We start from the raw sequence: 17,698 nt of genomic DNA, 5'->3' as shown, positions 1-17,698 counted from the left end.
TTTTTTTTTTTTTTTTAGAGATTTTTTATCGATCTAGTGGCGGGTGAATTCACAAACCGTTTATATTTGTTAGGTTAAAAATAATTATTCACGGCTCGGGATTTCTTATGTTTTTCTTACAATTAGATTGAGTTGAACTAGGATGCCACAAGTCTCATGACACGTATCCTCGTGTAAGGTTGACCTTCATCGGACAAGTTGAAGGGTTGCATTTGGAGATTTGACCCGAATCCTTCTCTTTTCCTTTGCGTCTTATAACCCGTGCAGATCCTAGTAGTCCAATTTAATTAACCTGTAACATCAATCTCGAAAAAACTAATGGAATCAACTTCCTTTTATATATCTTATTAAATTTAAATTTTTTTCCCAAGTAATTAATATTAATGTTTTTTTTTATAAAATAAATTACATATAATTTAAAACAAACAAAATATAAATTTAAACTAAAAATATATTTTAAATAATTAATAAAAATATCCTTAAAATTTAATAACATCTCTTCTATTATTTTAAAAAAAATTTAAAAATATTTTTGAAACGCGTAATTAAAGATTTTTAGATAAATATTTTTAAAATTTTTAAAAAATTATAAGCTATTAATGAAATTTTTATAGTTAAAATACATTTTTTTAATTTAAAATTTAGAAATATTTTTATTAAATATTTATTAAGACATATACTTCGAAAAAAATTATTAAAAAAATAGCTTAGTTAATATTTATTCACCGGCATCAGGCCTCCATCACCAACCTACTAACCCCACTGGCAGTGGTGACAACGGAAGAGCACCAGATCGAAAGTGCGCGGAACCTTTCACGCATTTCGATATCGGAGGAGATTCAATCGCTTACCGAAACCAATGGCTATGGCGCTTCGAAGATTCGCCGTCGGCGTTACCAAATCCAATGTTCCTCTCGTCAATGGCCGGTTTCTCCATCACATGGTTTTTTTTTTCGTTCTTTAATTCTCACCGCCATTGTTAATTCATAATATCTATGGTGTTTACATTCGTCGTTCTTGATAACTTCTGATGCCGAAATTTTCTTACTCGTTTTTGTGTATGAATTCGTTTTATATGGCCACAGTCTTCTCTGTCCGGTGCCGCTGCGGAGGAAAGGGACAAGGCTCGAGCTACTGTGAGCATTTCATTTATTTATATCTAAAGAAATTTACATTTTTCTGATGCAAAAATTTCTTATTGAAGTTAGAACTTAAGTAAGGACTAAGGAATGTATGTGGATCATGGAGTGTACGAGATCTGTTTGATGAGTCAGTTTCTTGAATCGATGTTGATATTTGGAGGAATTTTGCTTGCAGTGGATTAAGCAGCTGAACGCCCCCCTCGAGGTTATTGATCCGGAAATTGCAGACATCATTGAGCTTGAGAAAGCTCGTCAATGGAAGGTATTTTTTGAGCTGTTTTCGTGGTCTTCGTGCTTTTGAAAATTTGACGTTGATCTATTCGCTTCTTCATTTTTTAAGGCTGAAATTGTTGTTAATGGTGTTGATATCCATTGAATTGAGTTGAGCTTCGTGATTAACATCAAATCTTGTACAATTCTTTTTTGATTGTGAAGGGTTTTGAACTTATACCTTCTGAGAATTTCACTTCATCATCAGTGATGGAAGCAGTTGGTTCAGTCATGACCAACAAGTACAGTGAAGGATATCCTGGTGCCAGATACTATGGTGGAAATGAGTATGTGGATCTATCTCAATTCCAGAGTACTTTTGTTTTTGGAATAAATTATTGGAGTTTTGAAACAAAATAAGAACAGAGTATAAATTACATGAAAGACCATCATAAGTTTTTCTTAATATTAGCAAAAACATCGCAAGTTCTTAGAATCTGTAACTTACTGCGATGGCACCGATAATTTCTGTATGTAATTCCTTTTGTTTTCAATTTTCTCTTTTTTCTTTTTGTTTATGGGCTTCTAATTATAAACGCCAAATGGATTTAGGTACATTGACATGGCTGAAACCTTGTGCCAGAAACGTGCTCTAGAAGCTTTCCGTTTGGACCCTGCAAAATGGGGAGGTATGAGAACTATTGATATATTATTGTTGTTATTCTTTTTTGAAGCATTACTATGCAGGGTGGGGGATTGCACCTTCGGCTTCTATGCTTAGATAGACAATTAATGATATGTGATTAATTTCCAAGTGATAAATTTGTTTCAGACTCTCTTTGTATAAGTATAGCAGTTCACTGTGTCTTGTCCTGAGTTTCGTGTTAATCCAGCTGAACATGTGCAAACATTTTAAGAATTTTCTGATTCAGTAAATGTATTTATAAACAAGCTTTTCTCAACATGGGTTGCCTTCTAATGGTGTGACCAATGAAAAATAAAAGACCCACAGGATGGCTGTTGCATATATTAATCAGAAAATTGTCTGCACCTCCCTTTTCTTTTGGACTCAACTTGGAAAGAAGACATATTGGTGATATTTGCTCTAGTGTAAACCATTGAAGTCTCGTGGTTTGGTTTGGCTTTCTCTTTTTATTTAACCAACTCTGAGACCATTCAGTTTGGTCTATGTGAAAGAACTTGCCAAAGTACCTACCGTCTTTGATTAAACTCAGAATGGTATTTTTTGTAGTTAATGTGCAGTCTCTCTCTGGATCACCGGCTAACTTTCAGGCATATACTGCATTATTAAAACCTCATGAGAGGATTATGGCTCTAGATTTACCACATGGTGGACACCTTTCGCATGGTTACCAGGTGTTTATTTTCAAATTTACTAGGTTTTGATATTGCTGCTTTTGATGATTTGGTAACTTGTACTTTTTATGATGTTTGATATGATACTTTCCTATGTTTATTTCTTTAACCTTTTGCAGACTGATACCAAGAAGATTTCTGCCGTTTCAATATTCTTCGAGACAGTGCCATATAGGTTGGATGAGAGCACTGGTTACATTGACTATGACCAGGTTCGAAATGCTTGTGTTTGCGCCTATTGGGATATCCTGTTGATTTGTCTTGAAACTGCAATTTCAAATAAACTAACTTATATGGAGCAAAATTCTAATAGTTGGAAAAAAGTGCATCATTGTTCCGACCAAAACTCATCGTTGCTGGTGCAAGTGCCTATGCCCGTCTCTATGACTATGCACGAATTCGCCAGGTTTTTCCTTTGTTTGGCTATAGATTATAAAATAGCTTCCATTAGGATTTTACACTTCTACGTTGTGTAACGTTTGGCTTGGTTGTGATTATTTTGATTTCTGCAGATCTGTGACAAACAGAAGGCAGTCATGTTGGCTGATATGGCACACATTAGTGGCTTAGTTGCAGCTGGCGTTATTCCATCCCCTTTTGATTATGCTGATGTTGTAACAACAACCACACATAAATCCTTACGCGGACCACGAGGGGCAATGATTTTCTTCCGGAAGGGTGTTAAAGAGATCAACAAAAAAGGACAAGAAGTAAGTGAGATCTTAAAAATGTAAGAAAGAATACAAAATCTGTAAGGAAAGGTTCCTTCTACACCTTGAAGTAAATGTAAGTAAATTTCAAGGGCGAGTTCTTACTGGTCTAATATTTCATTATAATCTACGACAGGTGCTCTATGACTACGAAGACAAAATTAATCAGGCTGTCTTTCCTGGTCTTCAAGGTGGCCCACACAACCACACCATAACTGGTCTGGCAGTTGCACTAAAGCAGGTCGTTTATTTTTTCTCGTCTTTCTCGACAAATAAATTTGGGGGCCATCTTCACGAAATTTTATTTCGGATACTAGATTTAGATATTTGGATGTTCGCCTAGTTTCCATTCATGATATTTCTCCTCTTTACCATATTGCAATAGGCCACAACTCCGGAATACAAAGCTTACCAAGAGCAGGTTCTTAGTAATTCTTCCAAATTTGCTCAGGTATGCAGTGAAAATTTTCTGACTCCTTTGACAAATCATCAATAGAGTACTCTTCCATTGCATGTTTTGCTCGCTGTATGGAGTAATTAATTCCTGAACATTCTTCTTTGCTTAAATCAGTGTAGTTTACCGTGTCAAATCAATTGTTTATGCAGAGTTTGATTGAGAAGGGCTATGAACTTGTATCTGGTGGAACTGACAACCATTTAGTCCTTGTGAATTTGAAAAATAAGGTAAAGGATGACAACCTGTCTGCCAATAGAGCTATTATACTTCTCATCCATGGGTTTATGTACTTTCATCAGGTGTTTGTGTTTATGTAGTGCTGGGTGCCGACGATAACAAATATAAGGACAATTTATTTAACAAAAATCATCCCGAGTTATTTCCATTGTTCAAACTTATGATATAACTGTCATCCTTGGCTTGATCTGGACAAAACTTTAGAAATGACTTGCAGCACTGGTGCACAATCCTTTTCTTATTGTTTTATTTGTTTTTTTTTTTTTGGGGGGGGNGGGGGGGGGGGGGGGGTAATTTGGCAGGGTATCGATGGCTCGAGAGTCGAGAAGGTTTTGGAATCGGTTCATATTGCAGCTAACAAGAATACAGTTCCAGGGGACGTGTCTGCCATGGTTCCTGGTGGCATCCGTATGGGTATGGCCTTCCACCATTGTCTTTGGTCCTTCAATTACTGGTAGAATATCTAAATTGATGCCAATTTTGTGTTCTGAACTTCTGGTGTACATAGGGACCCCTGCCCTGACCTCAAGAGGTTTCCTTGAGGCAGATTTTGTGAAAGTAGCTGAATATTTCGATGAAGCTGTGAAGTTAGCCTTGAAGATTAAGGCCAATAGCGAAGGTTCCTGAACATAATACTTCTATACCTTAAAATATACTGGCCACTCTCGTCTCGTATTTGCCCATTTATCGGACTAATGTCTTTTAGAACCTTCGATATACTCATCTTCGTTTTTAAATATTGTAAATACAGGTACTAAGTTGAAGGATTTCGTAGCAACCATGCAATCAAATAAAGACTTCCAATCTGAAATTTCAAAGCTCCGACTTAAAGTCGAGCAGTATGCCAAGCAATTTCCAACCATAGGATTTGAGAAAGAGACAATGAAATACAGAGACTGAAAAGCGAATCCTCAAAGTTGCAGGCAAGGATCTACCGCCGAGTCGGGTTAGAACATTTCTTAACATCCATAACCTGTTGAACGAATACCATAAATAACTTAACAAGTTTTAACGAAACATAGGTTAGGGTGTCTTGATGATCTTTCTGAGATGAAAAGTTGTTTTAGTCTGTGTGATGTCCCATATTGGTTGGGGAGGAGAACAAATCACCCTTATAAGGGTGTGGAAACCTTCCCCTAGTAGACGCTTTTTAAAGCCTTGAGGGAAAGCCTGAAAGGGAAAGCCCAAAGAAGACAATATCTGCTAGCGGTAGGCCTGAATCGTTACAAGTGGTATCAGAGCCAGACATTGGACGATGTGTCAGTCTTCTCACTGTTCCCCGAAGGGGGATAGACACGAGGCGGTGTGCCAGTAAGAACGCTGGACCCCAAAGGGGGTGAATTTGGGGGCAGTCCCACATCGATCGGAGAAAGGAACGAGTGCTAGCGAGGACGTTGGGCCCCAAAGGGGGTGGATTGTGATGTCCCCCATTGGTTGGGGAGGAGAACAAAACACCCTTTATTAAGGGTGTGAAAACCTTCCCCTAGTAGACGCGTTTTAAAGCCTTGAGAGGAAGCCTGAAAGGGAAAGCCCAAAGAGGACTATATCTGCTAGCGATGGGCTTGAGTCGTTAGAGTACGAAGAACACTTCTGAAAATCTGTTTAGATAATTAAAGTGATTTGGAAAAAGACTAAAAATACTCTTCTAGTGATTTGATTCTTCAAGTTTTAGAGTGATAATTCTGGGTTAGATTGATATTTTGATATTCTATTAAGCAGCATCCATAATTTTGCTTATGCAGATAACCTTGTTGTCAAAGTTGCTGATTCAGACCCTCCAGCAAACGGGCAGAAGTTTCCTCTAAATAAATGTCCTTGTGAGCAATTTTTTGTTGGACTTTCTATAATAAAATCTCGACATTATGTTCTTGAACTTTGCCAGCGTTAATCTATAGGTTTACGTCTTAACGAAGGAAGGAATCACTGTAACGAAAGTAATCTTGTCAATCGAATATCTTAAACTAAGAACACCTGATTGAGATTTGAATCACTTCACAAGTAAGATTGTGATTATGTTTTCTTCTCTAAGACAATGATTGTCAATTATGTGCATAGTTAGAATTTTGGTTTGAACGGTGAGTTTATTTTTGCATAAAACTTTTTTTTAATCTATTGTTTTAGTCTCTAAATTTCGATTAACAAAATTGTGACTTCGATTAACAAAATTGTGAGAATCTATATTTGTATGGGAACCTTGGTGTGTTATATGACTTCAAACTTTGTCTAAGACGGATATTCGTTAATCAAATAAATATTAGTTGGGAATGAAATGATATTATAAAAGTATGTTAAATTAATTTTGTTCATTTTCGTTAATTTTTATGGAGGAAGAATCTCAAGAGTTAAAAGAGAAATAAAAGAAAATTATTTTTTAGTAGAGTATTTTTTAATTTTTTTTGAAAGCATAAAAATATTATTGAAATAAAATTTTAACTTTCTTAGTAAAAAAAAAATAGTGATAAAAAAAATTAAAATAAATAAATAAAAAATATATATATATCCTCTTTAATGACATGTTGGGAGATTGGACTATCGACTTTTGAAATAGTAATTAATGTCTTGTCAATGAATTATGCTCGAAATGTCTATAATTGAAGTTTATCCAATAGTAATTAATGTCTTGTCAATGAATTATGCTCGAAATGTCTATAATTGAAGTTTATCCAATAAAATATGCTTGTATTGACGCTATCTTTCAATTAAGATAATGTCTAAAATTTTCGTTTTCAACTCATATTCCTAATTAATTTCTTTTACCATAAAATCAAAATAATGCCTAAAACTCAATTTTTTAATTGGTTGCAATAAATTTCTTTTTTTTTAGTACAAACCTGAATTGAATACTTAAATTTAAGTTTTAAAAATGAATTTTGTATTTAATAAGTTAAATCAATTTTTTTTTAATTTATGAATTTATTAAATACATAATTAAAAGTACAAATTAACAAATTTAATTTTGTCGTTCATTATATTTTTTATTTAAATACAAAATAAATAATACAATAACGTGTAACAAGTAAAAGTTATCTCGAATATAAAGTACGTGTCAACTATCATTCTATCTTTCGATCAAAATAATATTCTTTAAATATATGATTTTTTATAACTTTTTAATGATAAAAGTATAGAATTTAACCAATTTTATTTTATTTTTAAAATTTTGAGAAGCAAATGTAATTTAAAAATTGCTCAAATCTATCCATTAAAATTATTTTTTTATTAACTTAAACAAAATAATAATAATATTAAAAGACGACTTTATCCTCCTCATTAGCCCTATATATATATGGTTCAAATTAGTCAATATTGTAGTAAAAGAAAAAAAGAAAAAAAATTCCATATCGGAGAAGACAATCACCGGCGGAAACCAATGGCGATGCTTCTAAGAAGAGTTGCCGTGGGCATTACGAAACCCAATGTTTCTCCGGTGAACGGGCGGTTCCTCCTCCGTAACACGGCGGTTTTTCTCTCTCCTCGCCTCATTGTTAATTCAGAATGACTGATTTTACTCTCTTATGCCCTAACTTTCCATTGGTTTTCTATGGTCGCAGTCTTCTGCGGGCGGCTCCACGGCGGAGGAAAGGGAGGCTCGAGCTACTGTAAGCATTTCATTTCTATGATTTTCAATTTTAAAAAAAATGCATTTATTTTATCCCAAAATTATTGATATTAATTTATTCATCTCATAAATATTTTTATTTTTATTTTAGTTTAAAATATTAATTATTATTTTATATGAGGAAATTTCGGTATATTTTTAAAAGGTAATGATTTTTTGGGTTGGAAAATGTATGTATTATTAGTTACATTTTTTAAATTTATTTTTAATATAAAAATAATCTCAATTAATCACATTCATTTAATAAAATTTTAAGGAAGTAAATTAGGAAAATATTTTAATAAATTATTCTAATAATTTTCTTAGTTTAATATTAAATTTTTTTGTTAGTTTAATATTAATTAATCAATTAATTAACTATATTCAAAATAAATCATATATAATTAAAAGCAATAGAGTGAGGGCCAATAGAATACTATTAATGTGATGTCCCATGTTGGTTGGGGAGGAAAACAAAGCCTTCTCGCTGTTCCCCGAAGGGGTAGACACGAGGCAGTGTGCCAGTAAGGATGCTGGCCCCAAAAGGGGATAGATTTGGGAGCGGTCCCACATCGATTGGAGGAAGAAAAGAGTGCTAGCGAGGACGTTGGGTCCCGAAGGGGGGTGGATTGTGATGTTTCACATTGATTAGGGAGGAGAACAAATCACCATTTACAAGGGTGCCACCGTTTATAAGGGTGTGGAAACCTTTCCCAAGCAGATGCGTTTTAAAGTCGACCCTCAAGGGAAAGCCCAAATAGGATAATATCGGCTGGAGTGGATCTAGGTCATTACAATTAAATTTTAATTTAAAAAAAATAACCTTACCTTCTTACCATCAATATATAAACAAAAACCGTCTATTTACGTAGATACCTATAAAAAAAATTCTAATTTTTTTCTAAAAATTTAAGAATGTTAAGGTTTGATCTTCAAAATTCACGAATATTTTTTAAAATGGTTATTTTGTCTTTAAGATTTTTTTAAAAATTTTAAATTTTAAATTTAAAGGTGGGTGTAAATTTTGAAAGTCAGAAGGATATTTTTGAAATAAAGTATTTATATTTTTTATCTTAATATTTTTTAATTTCTTTGTTTTTAAAAAATTAAACGGTATGTTTGAGACAAAGTATAAATTAAGAGGTATTTTGATTTTAGTGGATTAAGCCGCTGAACCTTCCGATCGAGGTCGTTGCTCCGGAAGTGGCGGAAATCATCGAGCTTGAGAAAGCTCGTCAGTTCCAGGTTTATTATTATTGTTATTGAAATGCTCGATTGAATTGAGTTGAGTTTAAGCTTCGAGGTTAATCTATGTACAAGTCGTTTATTAATTTGAAGGGTCTTGAGCTTATACCCTCTGAGAATTTCTGCGCAAGAGCAGTAATGGAAGCCGTCGGTTCAATTATGACCAATTCATACAGTGAAGGATATCCTGGTGCCAGATACTATGGAGGAATTGAGTATGTCAATTAATCTATCTCAAATTCTACACTACAATTTTCTTTGTTCGATTCTTGTTCTAATGAATTATAAACCCTAAAAGGTACGCTGACATCATCGAAAATTTGTGCAAGGAACGTGCCCTAGAAGCTTTTCGATTGGACCCTGCAAAATGGGGAGGTATCATAATTGTTCATATCTTATTATTACGATCTTTTCTTAGTACTACAATCGATAGTGAACCTAATTGGTGTCTTTATCTCCTAAGTTATGCTCAAATTCTTTTGAGTTTCTTGTGATTCAGCTGTACATTTGCAAATTGTTTTAGAATTTTCTCAGTATTTTCTGATTCAATTAACTGAGCATGTTCTTTTATTTGTAGTTAACGTGCAGACTTTCACTGGATCTATAGCTAATTTTCTGACATATACTGCATTATTGAAACCTCATGAGAGGATAATGTCTCTTGATTTACCACATGGTGGACACCTTTCGCATGGTTATCAGGTGCTTAATTTTCATATCTAGTACGAATTAATTTTTGGTTTAGCTACGTAAAAGTTATAGTTTAGTCCCTATATTCTTAAAAATTATAAAATTTTCCTTATAGGCAAGAAACTGATCTTTCATCAAGAACATGAACTATTTATGAAATTTTATTAAACTATATGGATGAAATTCTATGTGGATTAAATTCTAACTTTCTCTGAACGAGAGCAGGACAAAATTTATAATTTAATCTTTGTTTTCACATTGCTAGCTTATTTGAATTTTTTGCAGACGGCTACCAAGAAAATTTCACTTGTTTCAGTATTCTTCGAGACAATGCCATATAGGTTGGATGAGAGCACTGGTTACATTGATTATGATGGGGTTAGCAAATACTTTTGTCCCGTTTGACCGAATTATATGTTGAGGATTGTTGGGATGGAGTCCCATGTTGGTTAATTTAGGGAATGATCATGGGTTTATAAGCAAGGAATAGTATCTCCATTGATATGAGGCCTTTTGGGAAAGCCCAAAGCAAGGCCACGAGAGCTTATGCTCAAAGTGGACAATATCATACCATTATGGAGATCTGTGATTCCTAACATGGTATCAGATCCATGCATTAAACTTAGCCATGTCAATAGAATCCTCAAATGTCAAACAAAGTATTGTGAGCCTCGAAGGTATAGTCAAAAGTGATTAAAGTGTTGAACAAAGGGTGTATTTTGTTCGAAGTCTCCAAAAATCCCTTTGTTCGAAGACTCCAAAAAAGGAGTCGAGCCTCGATCAAGAGGAGGCTATTCGAGGGCTCTATAGACCTCAGGGGAGGTTCTATAGTGTGCTTTGTTCGAGAGGAGGATTGTTGAATATTGTTGGGATGAGTCCCCGCTATCATGTTGATTTTTCTTGAGACTGCAATCCAAATAATAAAAAATAATATGCAGATGGATAGAAGTGCATCTTTGTTTCGACCAAAACTCATTGTTGCTGGTGCAACAGCCTATTCTCGCTTGTATGATTATGCACGAATTCGAAAGGTTACATTTTAGAATATTTCCATCAGGGTTTTATTTTTACATTTGTAACATAACATTTGATTTTGATTGTGGTTGAATATTGTGATAGATCTGTGACAAACATAAGGCAATCATGTTGGCAGACATGGCACACCTAGCTGGTTTAGTTGCGGCAGATGTTAATCCATCTCCTTTTGAATATGCTGATATTGTGACAACAACCACAAATAAGTCCTTACGTGGTCCACGAGGGGCTCTGATTTTCTATCGAAAGGGCGTTAAAGAGATCAACAAAAAAGGAGAGGAAGTAAGTGTTGGGAGGGAGTTCCACGTTGGCTAATTTAGGGAACGATCATGGATTTATAAGTAAGGAATACATCTTCATTGGTATGAGGTCTTCTGGAGAAGCCTAAAGCAAAGCTATGAGAGCTTATGTTCAAAGTGGACAATATCATACCATTGTGGAGAGTTGTGATTTCTAACATGGTATTAGAGTCATGCCCTTATCTTAGCCATGTCAATAGAATCCTCAAATGTCGAACAAAAAAGTGGTGAGCCTCGAAGGTGTAGTAAAAAATGACTCAAGCATCGAACAAAGTAGAACGAAGGGTGTACTTTGTTCGAGGGCTCCATTGGTCGGTCTTAGGAGAGTCTCTATAGTGTACTTTGTTCGAGGGGAGGATTGTTGGGAGGGAGTCCCAAAGTAAAGCCATGAGAGCTTATGCTCAAAGTGGACAATATCATACCATTGTAGAGAGTCGTGATTTTAGACAAGATATTTGTTGTCTAATATTTTATTACAATCTACGACAGGTGGTCTATGACTATGAAGACAAAATTAACAGCGCTGTCTTTCCTGGTTTTCAAGGTTCCCCACACAACCATAAAATAGCTGGTCTCGTGATTGCACTAAAGCAGGTTATTTATTTATTTCAAGGTAACAAAATTAAATTGTTTTCATTCATGTTATTTCTCTTATTTTCCATATTACAATAGGCCACAACTCCGGAATACAAAGCCTACCAACAACAGGTTCTCAATAATTCTTCAAAATTTGCTCAGGTATACAGAATAGTGCATGTTTTTCTCACTGTTTTGAATTCTTTGCTTAAATCAGTGTAGTTTACTGTGTCAAATTCATTGTTTATGCAGTGTTTGATTGAGAAGGGGTATGAACTTGTATCTGGTGGAACTGATAATCATTTAGTCCTCATAAATTTGAAAAATAAGGTAATGGGCGATTTCCGGGTCACCGTTATAACTATTATACTTCTCATCCAGGTATTTTTCTTTATGACGACCGCTTACTGATGATTAAAAATTTGAAGAATAGGCTAAAGACATACTGTGACGTGCCACATTGGTTGGGGAGGAGAACAAAATACCCTTTATAAGGGTGTGGAAACCTTCCCTAGTAGATGGATTGTAAAGCCTTGACGGGGAAGCCCAAAGAGGACAATATCTGCTAGCGGTGGGTCTTGGCCGGCCGTTACAAATAGTACCAGAGCCAGACATCGAACGATGTGCCACCTTCTCGCTGTTCCCCAAAGGGAGTAGATATGAGGTGGTGTGCTAGCAAGGACACCATCATTTGGTGGGGGTCCCACATCGATTGGAGAAAGGAATGAGTGCCAGCGAGGACGCTGAGCCCCGAAGGGGGGTGGATTGTGATGTCTCACATTGGTCCATTTGGTGGGGGGGTCCCACATCGATTGGAGAAAAGAACAAGTGCCAGCAAGGACGCTGGACCCCGAAGGGAGGTGGATTGTGATGTCTCACATTGGTTGGGGAGGAGAACAAAACACCCTTTATAAGGGTGTGAAAACCTTCCCCTAACATACGCGTTTTAAAGCCTCGAGGAGGAAACCCAAAAGGTAAAGCCCAAAGAGGGCCGCTGTTACACCTATATTATATACAATATTGAAAATTTAATAACTTATTGGATACAAAACAGAAAGTTGAGGAACTTACTAGATACTTTTTAACGTTCATGATATAACTATTATCGTCGACTTAATTTGGCAGGGTATTGATGGGTCAAGAGTGGAGAAGGTTTTGGATTGGGTGCATATTGCAGCTAACAAGAACACAGTTCCGGGGGACGTGTCTGCCATGGTTCCTGGTGGCATCCGTATGGGTATGGCCTTGGGCGAAACTTTCTTTTGTACAAAAGAAATATTATCGTGGTTCTCCAATTACTGGTCAAGTATCTAAATCAGTGTAAATTTTGTGTACTTAGGAACCCCTGCTCTTACTTCAAGAGGCTTCCTCGAAGCAGATTTTGTGAAAGTAGCTGAATTCTTTGATGAAGCTTTGAAGTTAGCCTTGAAGATTAAGGCTGCTGAGCCTAAAGGTAGGATTTTCGATCATAACTGTGATGTCTCACATTGGTTGGGGAGGAGAATAAACCACCATTTATAAGGGTGTGGAAACCTTCCTCTAGCAGACGCATTTTAAAGCCTTGAGGGGAAGCCCGAAAGGAAAAACCTAAACAGGACAATATCTGCTAGCGATGGATCTGGAGCGTTACAATAACAATAATCAGATCTGCATTAAAATATATTGAACTCTCTCGCCTCACATTATTGCCCATTTGTTGGCTCGCTATCTTTTAGAATCCTTTGACATACTCAATCGTGCATGCAGGTACTAAGTTGAAGGATTTTGAGGCAACCGTGCAATCAAATAAAGAATTCCAATATGAAATTTCGAAGCTTCGACATGAGGTCGAGAAGTTCTCCAAGCAATTTGCAACCGTAGGTTTTGAGAAAGAGACGATGAAATATAGAGACTGAAAAACCAAGTTGTACAGAACCCTTTTATAAGTATTTAGTGGGAGTTCGTTAGCCACTTACATGCATAAATAAATGTCTCAGTGACCTCAGGTTGTTACATTATAGTTATACCGAAAACTAATAGAAAGGTACACATTATTATAATACGTAAAGTCTTTTTTTTTTTTTTTCTGTTTGAACGAATGTAAAATTAATTATCATCCTACGTTTATTTTACCTTATAATTTTTTTAATTTGTTCTAAAAGATATATTTAAAAAAAATTAATTGAAAATTTTCAGATGACTAATGAATATACATTAAAAATTTAAAAATAAAAAAAATTAAAATTTAATATAAATTTATTAGATATTTTTTAAAATTTACCTAGACTCCTAAAACTACTCTTAATTATTTAACCTTGTTTTAACTGCAATGTTTTCACCATTATATATATATATAAAGAAAAAGAGGCCGTTCCCTCCACAATTCATGGGTGTGCGGATTCGATTGGATGGGGAAGGGATAAACACCCCGCCATTATTATGTAATTCCTTCTACTTCTTCCTTTCATGGCTTCCTTGCCTTCTGTTACCCTAACTGCTGCTCTCAACCTCGATTCCGACGTAAGAAAGCGACACTCTACCAGCCTTCTCCTCAAGGATAAGGTACTCTTTTTGCTTGTTTTCGATGGAGCCATGATTGATTTGAAATGAAATATTCTTTTGAAAATACTCTAATTGATCTTACGGACTTCTGTTCTTGGTTTGTGAGAAGGATCAGTTGAGTTGGAGTTTGAAACTGTGGATTCTGAATGTTGGATTCTTAATTTGTTCGTAACTAATCGTGTGGAATGTGAATTTAGCCTGCTTTGTTTTCTTGATCTGTCGTTTTGTTGATTCTATGATTTACTGTAGAGTGCTAGCGTGTCGTATCAGAAAAATCAGTCGCTAATTCAACTGAATGTTGATGCGGAGCCGAAGTTTGTAGACGTACGTGAAGCTCTGTCTCTGTTGAAAGAAGGTACGACGGTCAAAACTTCTTACTATGTTCCGTTGTTGCAAGAATGCATAGACAGAAAATTAGCTGCAGCAGCGGAAATTATCCATGGTCATATCGTAAAAACTGGGACTCATGAAGACCTATTTGTAATGACCAATCTTGTTAATGTTTATGCGAAATGTGGAGTCATGGAAAAAGCTCGCAAAGTGTTTGATAATTTGCCTCGAAGAAATGTCATTGCCTGGACTACTCTAGTGACTGGTTATGTTCAGAACTCGCAGCCTCTGCCTGCTCTTAAAGTATTCATCGAAATGTTGCAGGCTGGAGCTTATCCTACAAATTTTACACTCGGAATAGTGTTGAATGCTTGTTCTTCCCTGCAATCTATCCAATTGGGGAAGCAAGTTCATGCATATATCATCAAATATCACTTAGATTTTGATACTAGTATTGGCAACTCTCTTTCTAGCTTCTATTCTAAATTTGGGTGCTTGGAACTCGCTATCAGGGCCTTCCAGAAAATTAAGGAAAAGAATGTCATTTCATGGACTTCAGTTGTATCTGCCTGTGGTGATAATGGTCAAGCAGCTCGGAGTTTAAGTTTCTTTACCAAGATGATCTCAGAAGGCGTGGAGCCGAATGAATATACTCTCACCAGTGTCTTGAGCACTTGTTGTGTGATGCTAACATTGAGTCTAGGAGCACAGATTCATTCACTAAGCATTAAGCTTGGTTATGGTTCAAGCATACCTATAAAAAATTCTGTCATGTACTTATACCTGAAATGTGGATGGCTTATTGAGGCTCAGAAATTGTTCGAAGGTATGGAGACCCCCAATTTGATTACATGGAATTCAATGATTGCTGGGCATGCAAAAATGATGGATGCTGCTGAAGATGATCTTGCAGCTCACAAGAGTGGATCCACAGCACTTAATATGTTCCAGAAATTACATCACTCGGGTATAAAGCCCGATCTGTTCACTTTCTCCAGTGTTTTAAGCGTTTGTAGTAGACTAGTAGCCTTAGAACAAGGGGAACAAACTTAGGCTCAGATCATCAAGAGTGGTGTTTTGGCAGATGTTGTTGTGGGAACTGCATTGATTAGTATGTATAACAAATGTGGAAGTATTGATGAGGCGAGTAAAGCTTTCTTGGAGATGCCTTCAAGAACTCTGATATCATGGACTTCGATGATTACGGGATTTGCACGACACGGTTTGTCTCAACAAGCACTTCAGCTCTTTGAAGATATGAGACTGGCTGGAGTTAAACCAAACCAGATCACTTTTGTAGGTGTTCTATCAGCTTGTAGCCATGGTGGTTTGGTGGATGAAGCACTGTATTACTTTGAAGTAATGCAGAAGCAGTACAAGATTGAGCCTGTAATGGACCATTTTGCATGCATGATTGACATGTATATGAGGTTGGGTCGGGTGGAAGAAGCTTTTGATGTAGTCAAGAAGATGAACTTTGAGCCTAATGAAATTATATGGTCCATGTTAATTGCAGGATGTCGAAGTCATGGGAACTCCGAATTGGGGTTTTATGCTGCTGAGCAGTTACTCAAACTCAGGCCGAAAGACACCGAGACCTACATCTCTCTGCTAAATATGTACATCTCTGCAGGGAGATGGAAGGATGTTTCCACGGTGAGGAAATTAATGAAAGAAGAAAAGCTTGGAAAGTTGAAGGACTGGAGCTGGATTAGCATCAAAGAAAAAGTTTATTCATTTAAACCCAATGACAAATCACACTGTCAAACTGCAGAGATGTACAAGCTGTTGGAGACTTTACTCGACGAAGTAAAACCTCTTGGTTACGAACCTGTTCAATATATGGAGGTAATCGAAGAGGAGAAAGGCGATGAAACAGTGTTCTCGTCCACCATTTATCACAGCGAGCGGTTAGCCATTGCTTTTGGCTTGTTAAACCTGCCAAAAGCCACCCAGATTCGGGTTGTCAAGAACATCACCATGTGTAGGGACTGCCATAATTTTATCCGATTCGTATCATTATTGACAGGCAGGGAAATCGTCATCCGAGATAGCAAGCAGCTTCACAAGTTTTCAAACGGATACTGTTCTTGTAGAGGTTTTGGAGATCTTCTTTAGTGTCCTTGGTGAAGAGCAGGGTAAGACACGAACTTAAATTTTGTACAAACCTAGCGACATTGAGCTGTCAAAATATTCATATGAAGCTGATTTCTGTTGAGCTTCAGACAAATACCAGGACAATTTAATGTCAACACCATTGTTCCTTCTCTGTATAGCGAAAGAATGACAAGAGGTAGGTCAGCTAATTTGCTAAGAGATTTTAACAAAACTAGATGATGGTATATACAGGTACTCCTATACAAATTTCCAGCCTTAGATGATATGCCGTTTCCAGCGTTGATGCCACACAAAATCAGCGTCTTTTAGTCTTGTTCTTGGCGGTTCTTGATTTGCTGGTGTCAATTGAAGGTTTCAATATCTCAAACAGTGTAATGAGATAATTTTGGACGGAACCAGGAGAAAATGTGGTACATGTTATGAACCACGAATCTCTAATCTCTGGAATGGTATGATATTGTTCTCTTTGAGTATAAACCCACCTGACTTTGCTTTTGGTTTTCTCAAAAGACCTCGTACCAATGGAAATATATTCCTTACTTATAAATCCATGATCGTTTATATTATTTTCTTTTTTAGGGTTGGGGGTTGGGTTGTGAAAAGTTTCGGGTTGGGTTGGGTTGGGTTACCAATCCAACCAACCCAAACTTTTGGGTTGGGTCAAAAAAAATCCTCCAACCCGACCCAACCCGGACCATGTACACCCCTAATGACAAGATTTCAAGTGAGAACTTCAAAATGATTACTCATGTGTGTCTTGAAACCCATTGATTTAGCTACAGCTTCCATAGTTGATAATAAAACCTTTGTGGGCTTTTGGCAGACAAGGCATGTCGGGTGCTTCGTAGTATCCTGCTGTAATCCAAAGAAATTTAACCTTCAATTCAATTCTCTAGCAAGGTACGCATACTAAACTTTCTTATACCATCATATTTTAAAATGATCGAAGCATGATATAGTCAGTCAATGATAAAGGATTATGGTTAATGATGAGTTATGATCATCTTAGTTAGGGAAGCTCTTTAATATGATAGGTAAATTGGCTTGCTCTAACGTTCAATCCTTGACGAGGTACACATACTAAACTTTCTTATACCAACATATTTTAAAATGATCGAAGCATGATATAGTCA

At 36.1% G+C, this 17,698-nt stretch overlaps 2 protein-coding genes and 1 pseudogene across 6 annotated transcripts; all 3 read left to right on the top strand.

Moving 5' to 3' along the window:
- Positions 1-711: 711 nt before the first annotated feature.
- On the top strand, positions 712-6,207 carry LOC111454162 (serine hydroxymethyltransferase 2, mitochondrial). 2 transcript variants are annotated; one of them, XM_023095510.1, is made up of 16 exons: positions 712-943; positions 1,086-1,136; positions 1,318-1,404; positions 1,578-1,699; positions 1,965-2,041; positions 2,605-2,729; positions 2,849-2,941; positions 3,043-3,135; positions 3,242-3,439; positions 3,576-3,680; positions 3,825-3,890; positions 4,046-4,123; positions 4,436-4,547; positions 4,642-4,752; positions 4,885-5,056; positions 5,876-6,166. In XM_023095510.1, exons 1-15 carry the CDS (start codon positions 860-862, stop codon positions 5,031-5,033), a joined length of 1,551 nt encoding a protein of 516 aa, XP_022951278.1. In that variant the 5' UTR covers positions 712-859; the 3' UTR covers positions 5,034-5,056; positions 5,876-6,166. The 2 variants fall into 2 exon arrangements, with proteins under 2 accessions (XP_022951278.1, XP_022951277.1); XM_023095509.1 differs by having other exon boundaries at positions 713-943; positions 4,885-5,079; positions 5,876-6,207.
- Positions 6,208-7,433: 1,226 nt separating this feature from the next.
- On the top strand, positions 7,434-13,598 carry LOC111454161 (serine hydroxymethyltransferase, mitochondrial-like). 4 transcript variants are annotated; one of them, XM_023095504.1, is made up of 15 exons: positions 7,434-7,593; positions 7,685-7,732; positions 8,890-8,976; positions 9,070-9,191; positions 9,275-9,351; positions 9,554-9,678; positions 9,952-10,044; positions 10,605-10,697; positions 10,786-10,983; positions 11,490-11,594; positions 11,673-11,738; positions 11,829-11,906; positions 12,702-12,813; positions 12,916-13,029; positions 13,323-13,598. In XM_023095504.1, exons 1-15 carry the CDS (start codon positions 7,504-7,506, stop codon positions 13,469-13,471), a joined length of 1,557 nt encoding a protein of 518 aa, XP_022951272.1. In that variant the 5' UTR covers positions 7,434-7,503; the 3' UTR covers positions 13,472-13,598. The 4 variants fall into 4 exon arrangements, with proteins under 4 accessions (XP_022951272.1, XP_022951273.1, XP_022951274.1 ...); XM_023095505.1 differs by lacking the exon at positions 10,605-10,697; XM_023095506.1 differs by lacking the exons at positions 7,434-7,593; positions 7,685-7,732 and having other exon boundaries at positions 8,917-9,034; positions 9,113-9,191.
- Positions 13,599-13,939: 341 nt separating this feature from the next.
- LOC111454155 lies at positions 13,940-17,432 on the top strand (annotated as a pseudogene).
- The last annotated feature ends 266 nt before the right edge of the window (positions 17,433-17,698 follow it).

The sequence above is a fragment of the Cucurbita moschata genome, unplaced genomic scaffold, assembly GCF_002738365.1.
Source record: "Cucurbita moschata cultivar Rifu unplaced genomic scaffold, Cmos_1.0 Cmo_Scf00016, whole genome shotgun sequence".
NCBI lineage: Eukaryota > Viridiplantae > Streptophyta > Magnoliopsida > Cucurbitales > Cucurbitaceae > Cucurbita > Cucurbita moschata.
Note: the sequence above shows the minus strand (reverse complement) of the source record. Positions and strands in the feature narration are given on the sequence as shown.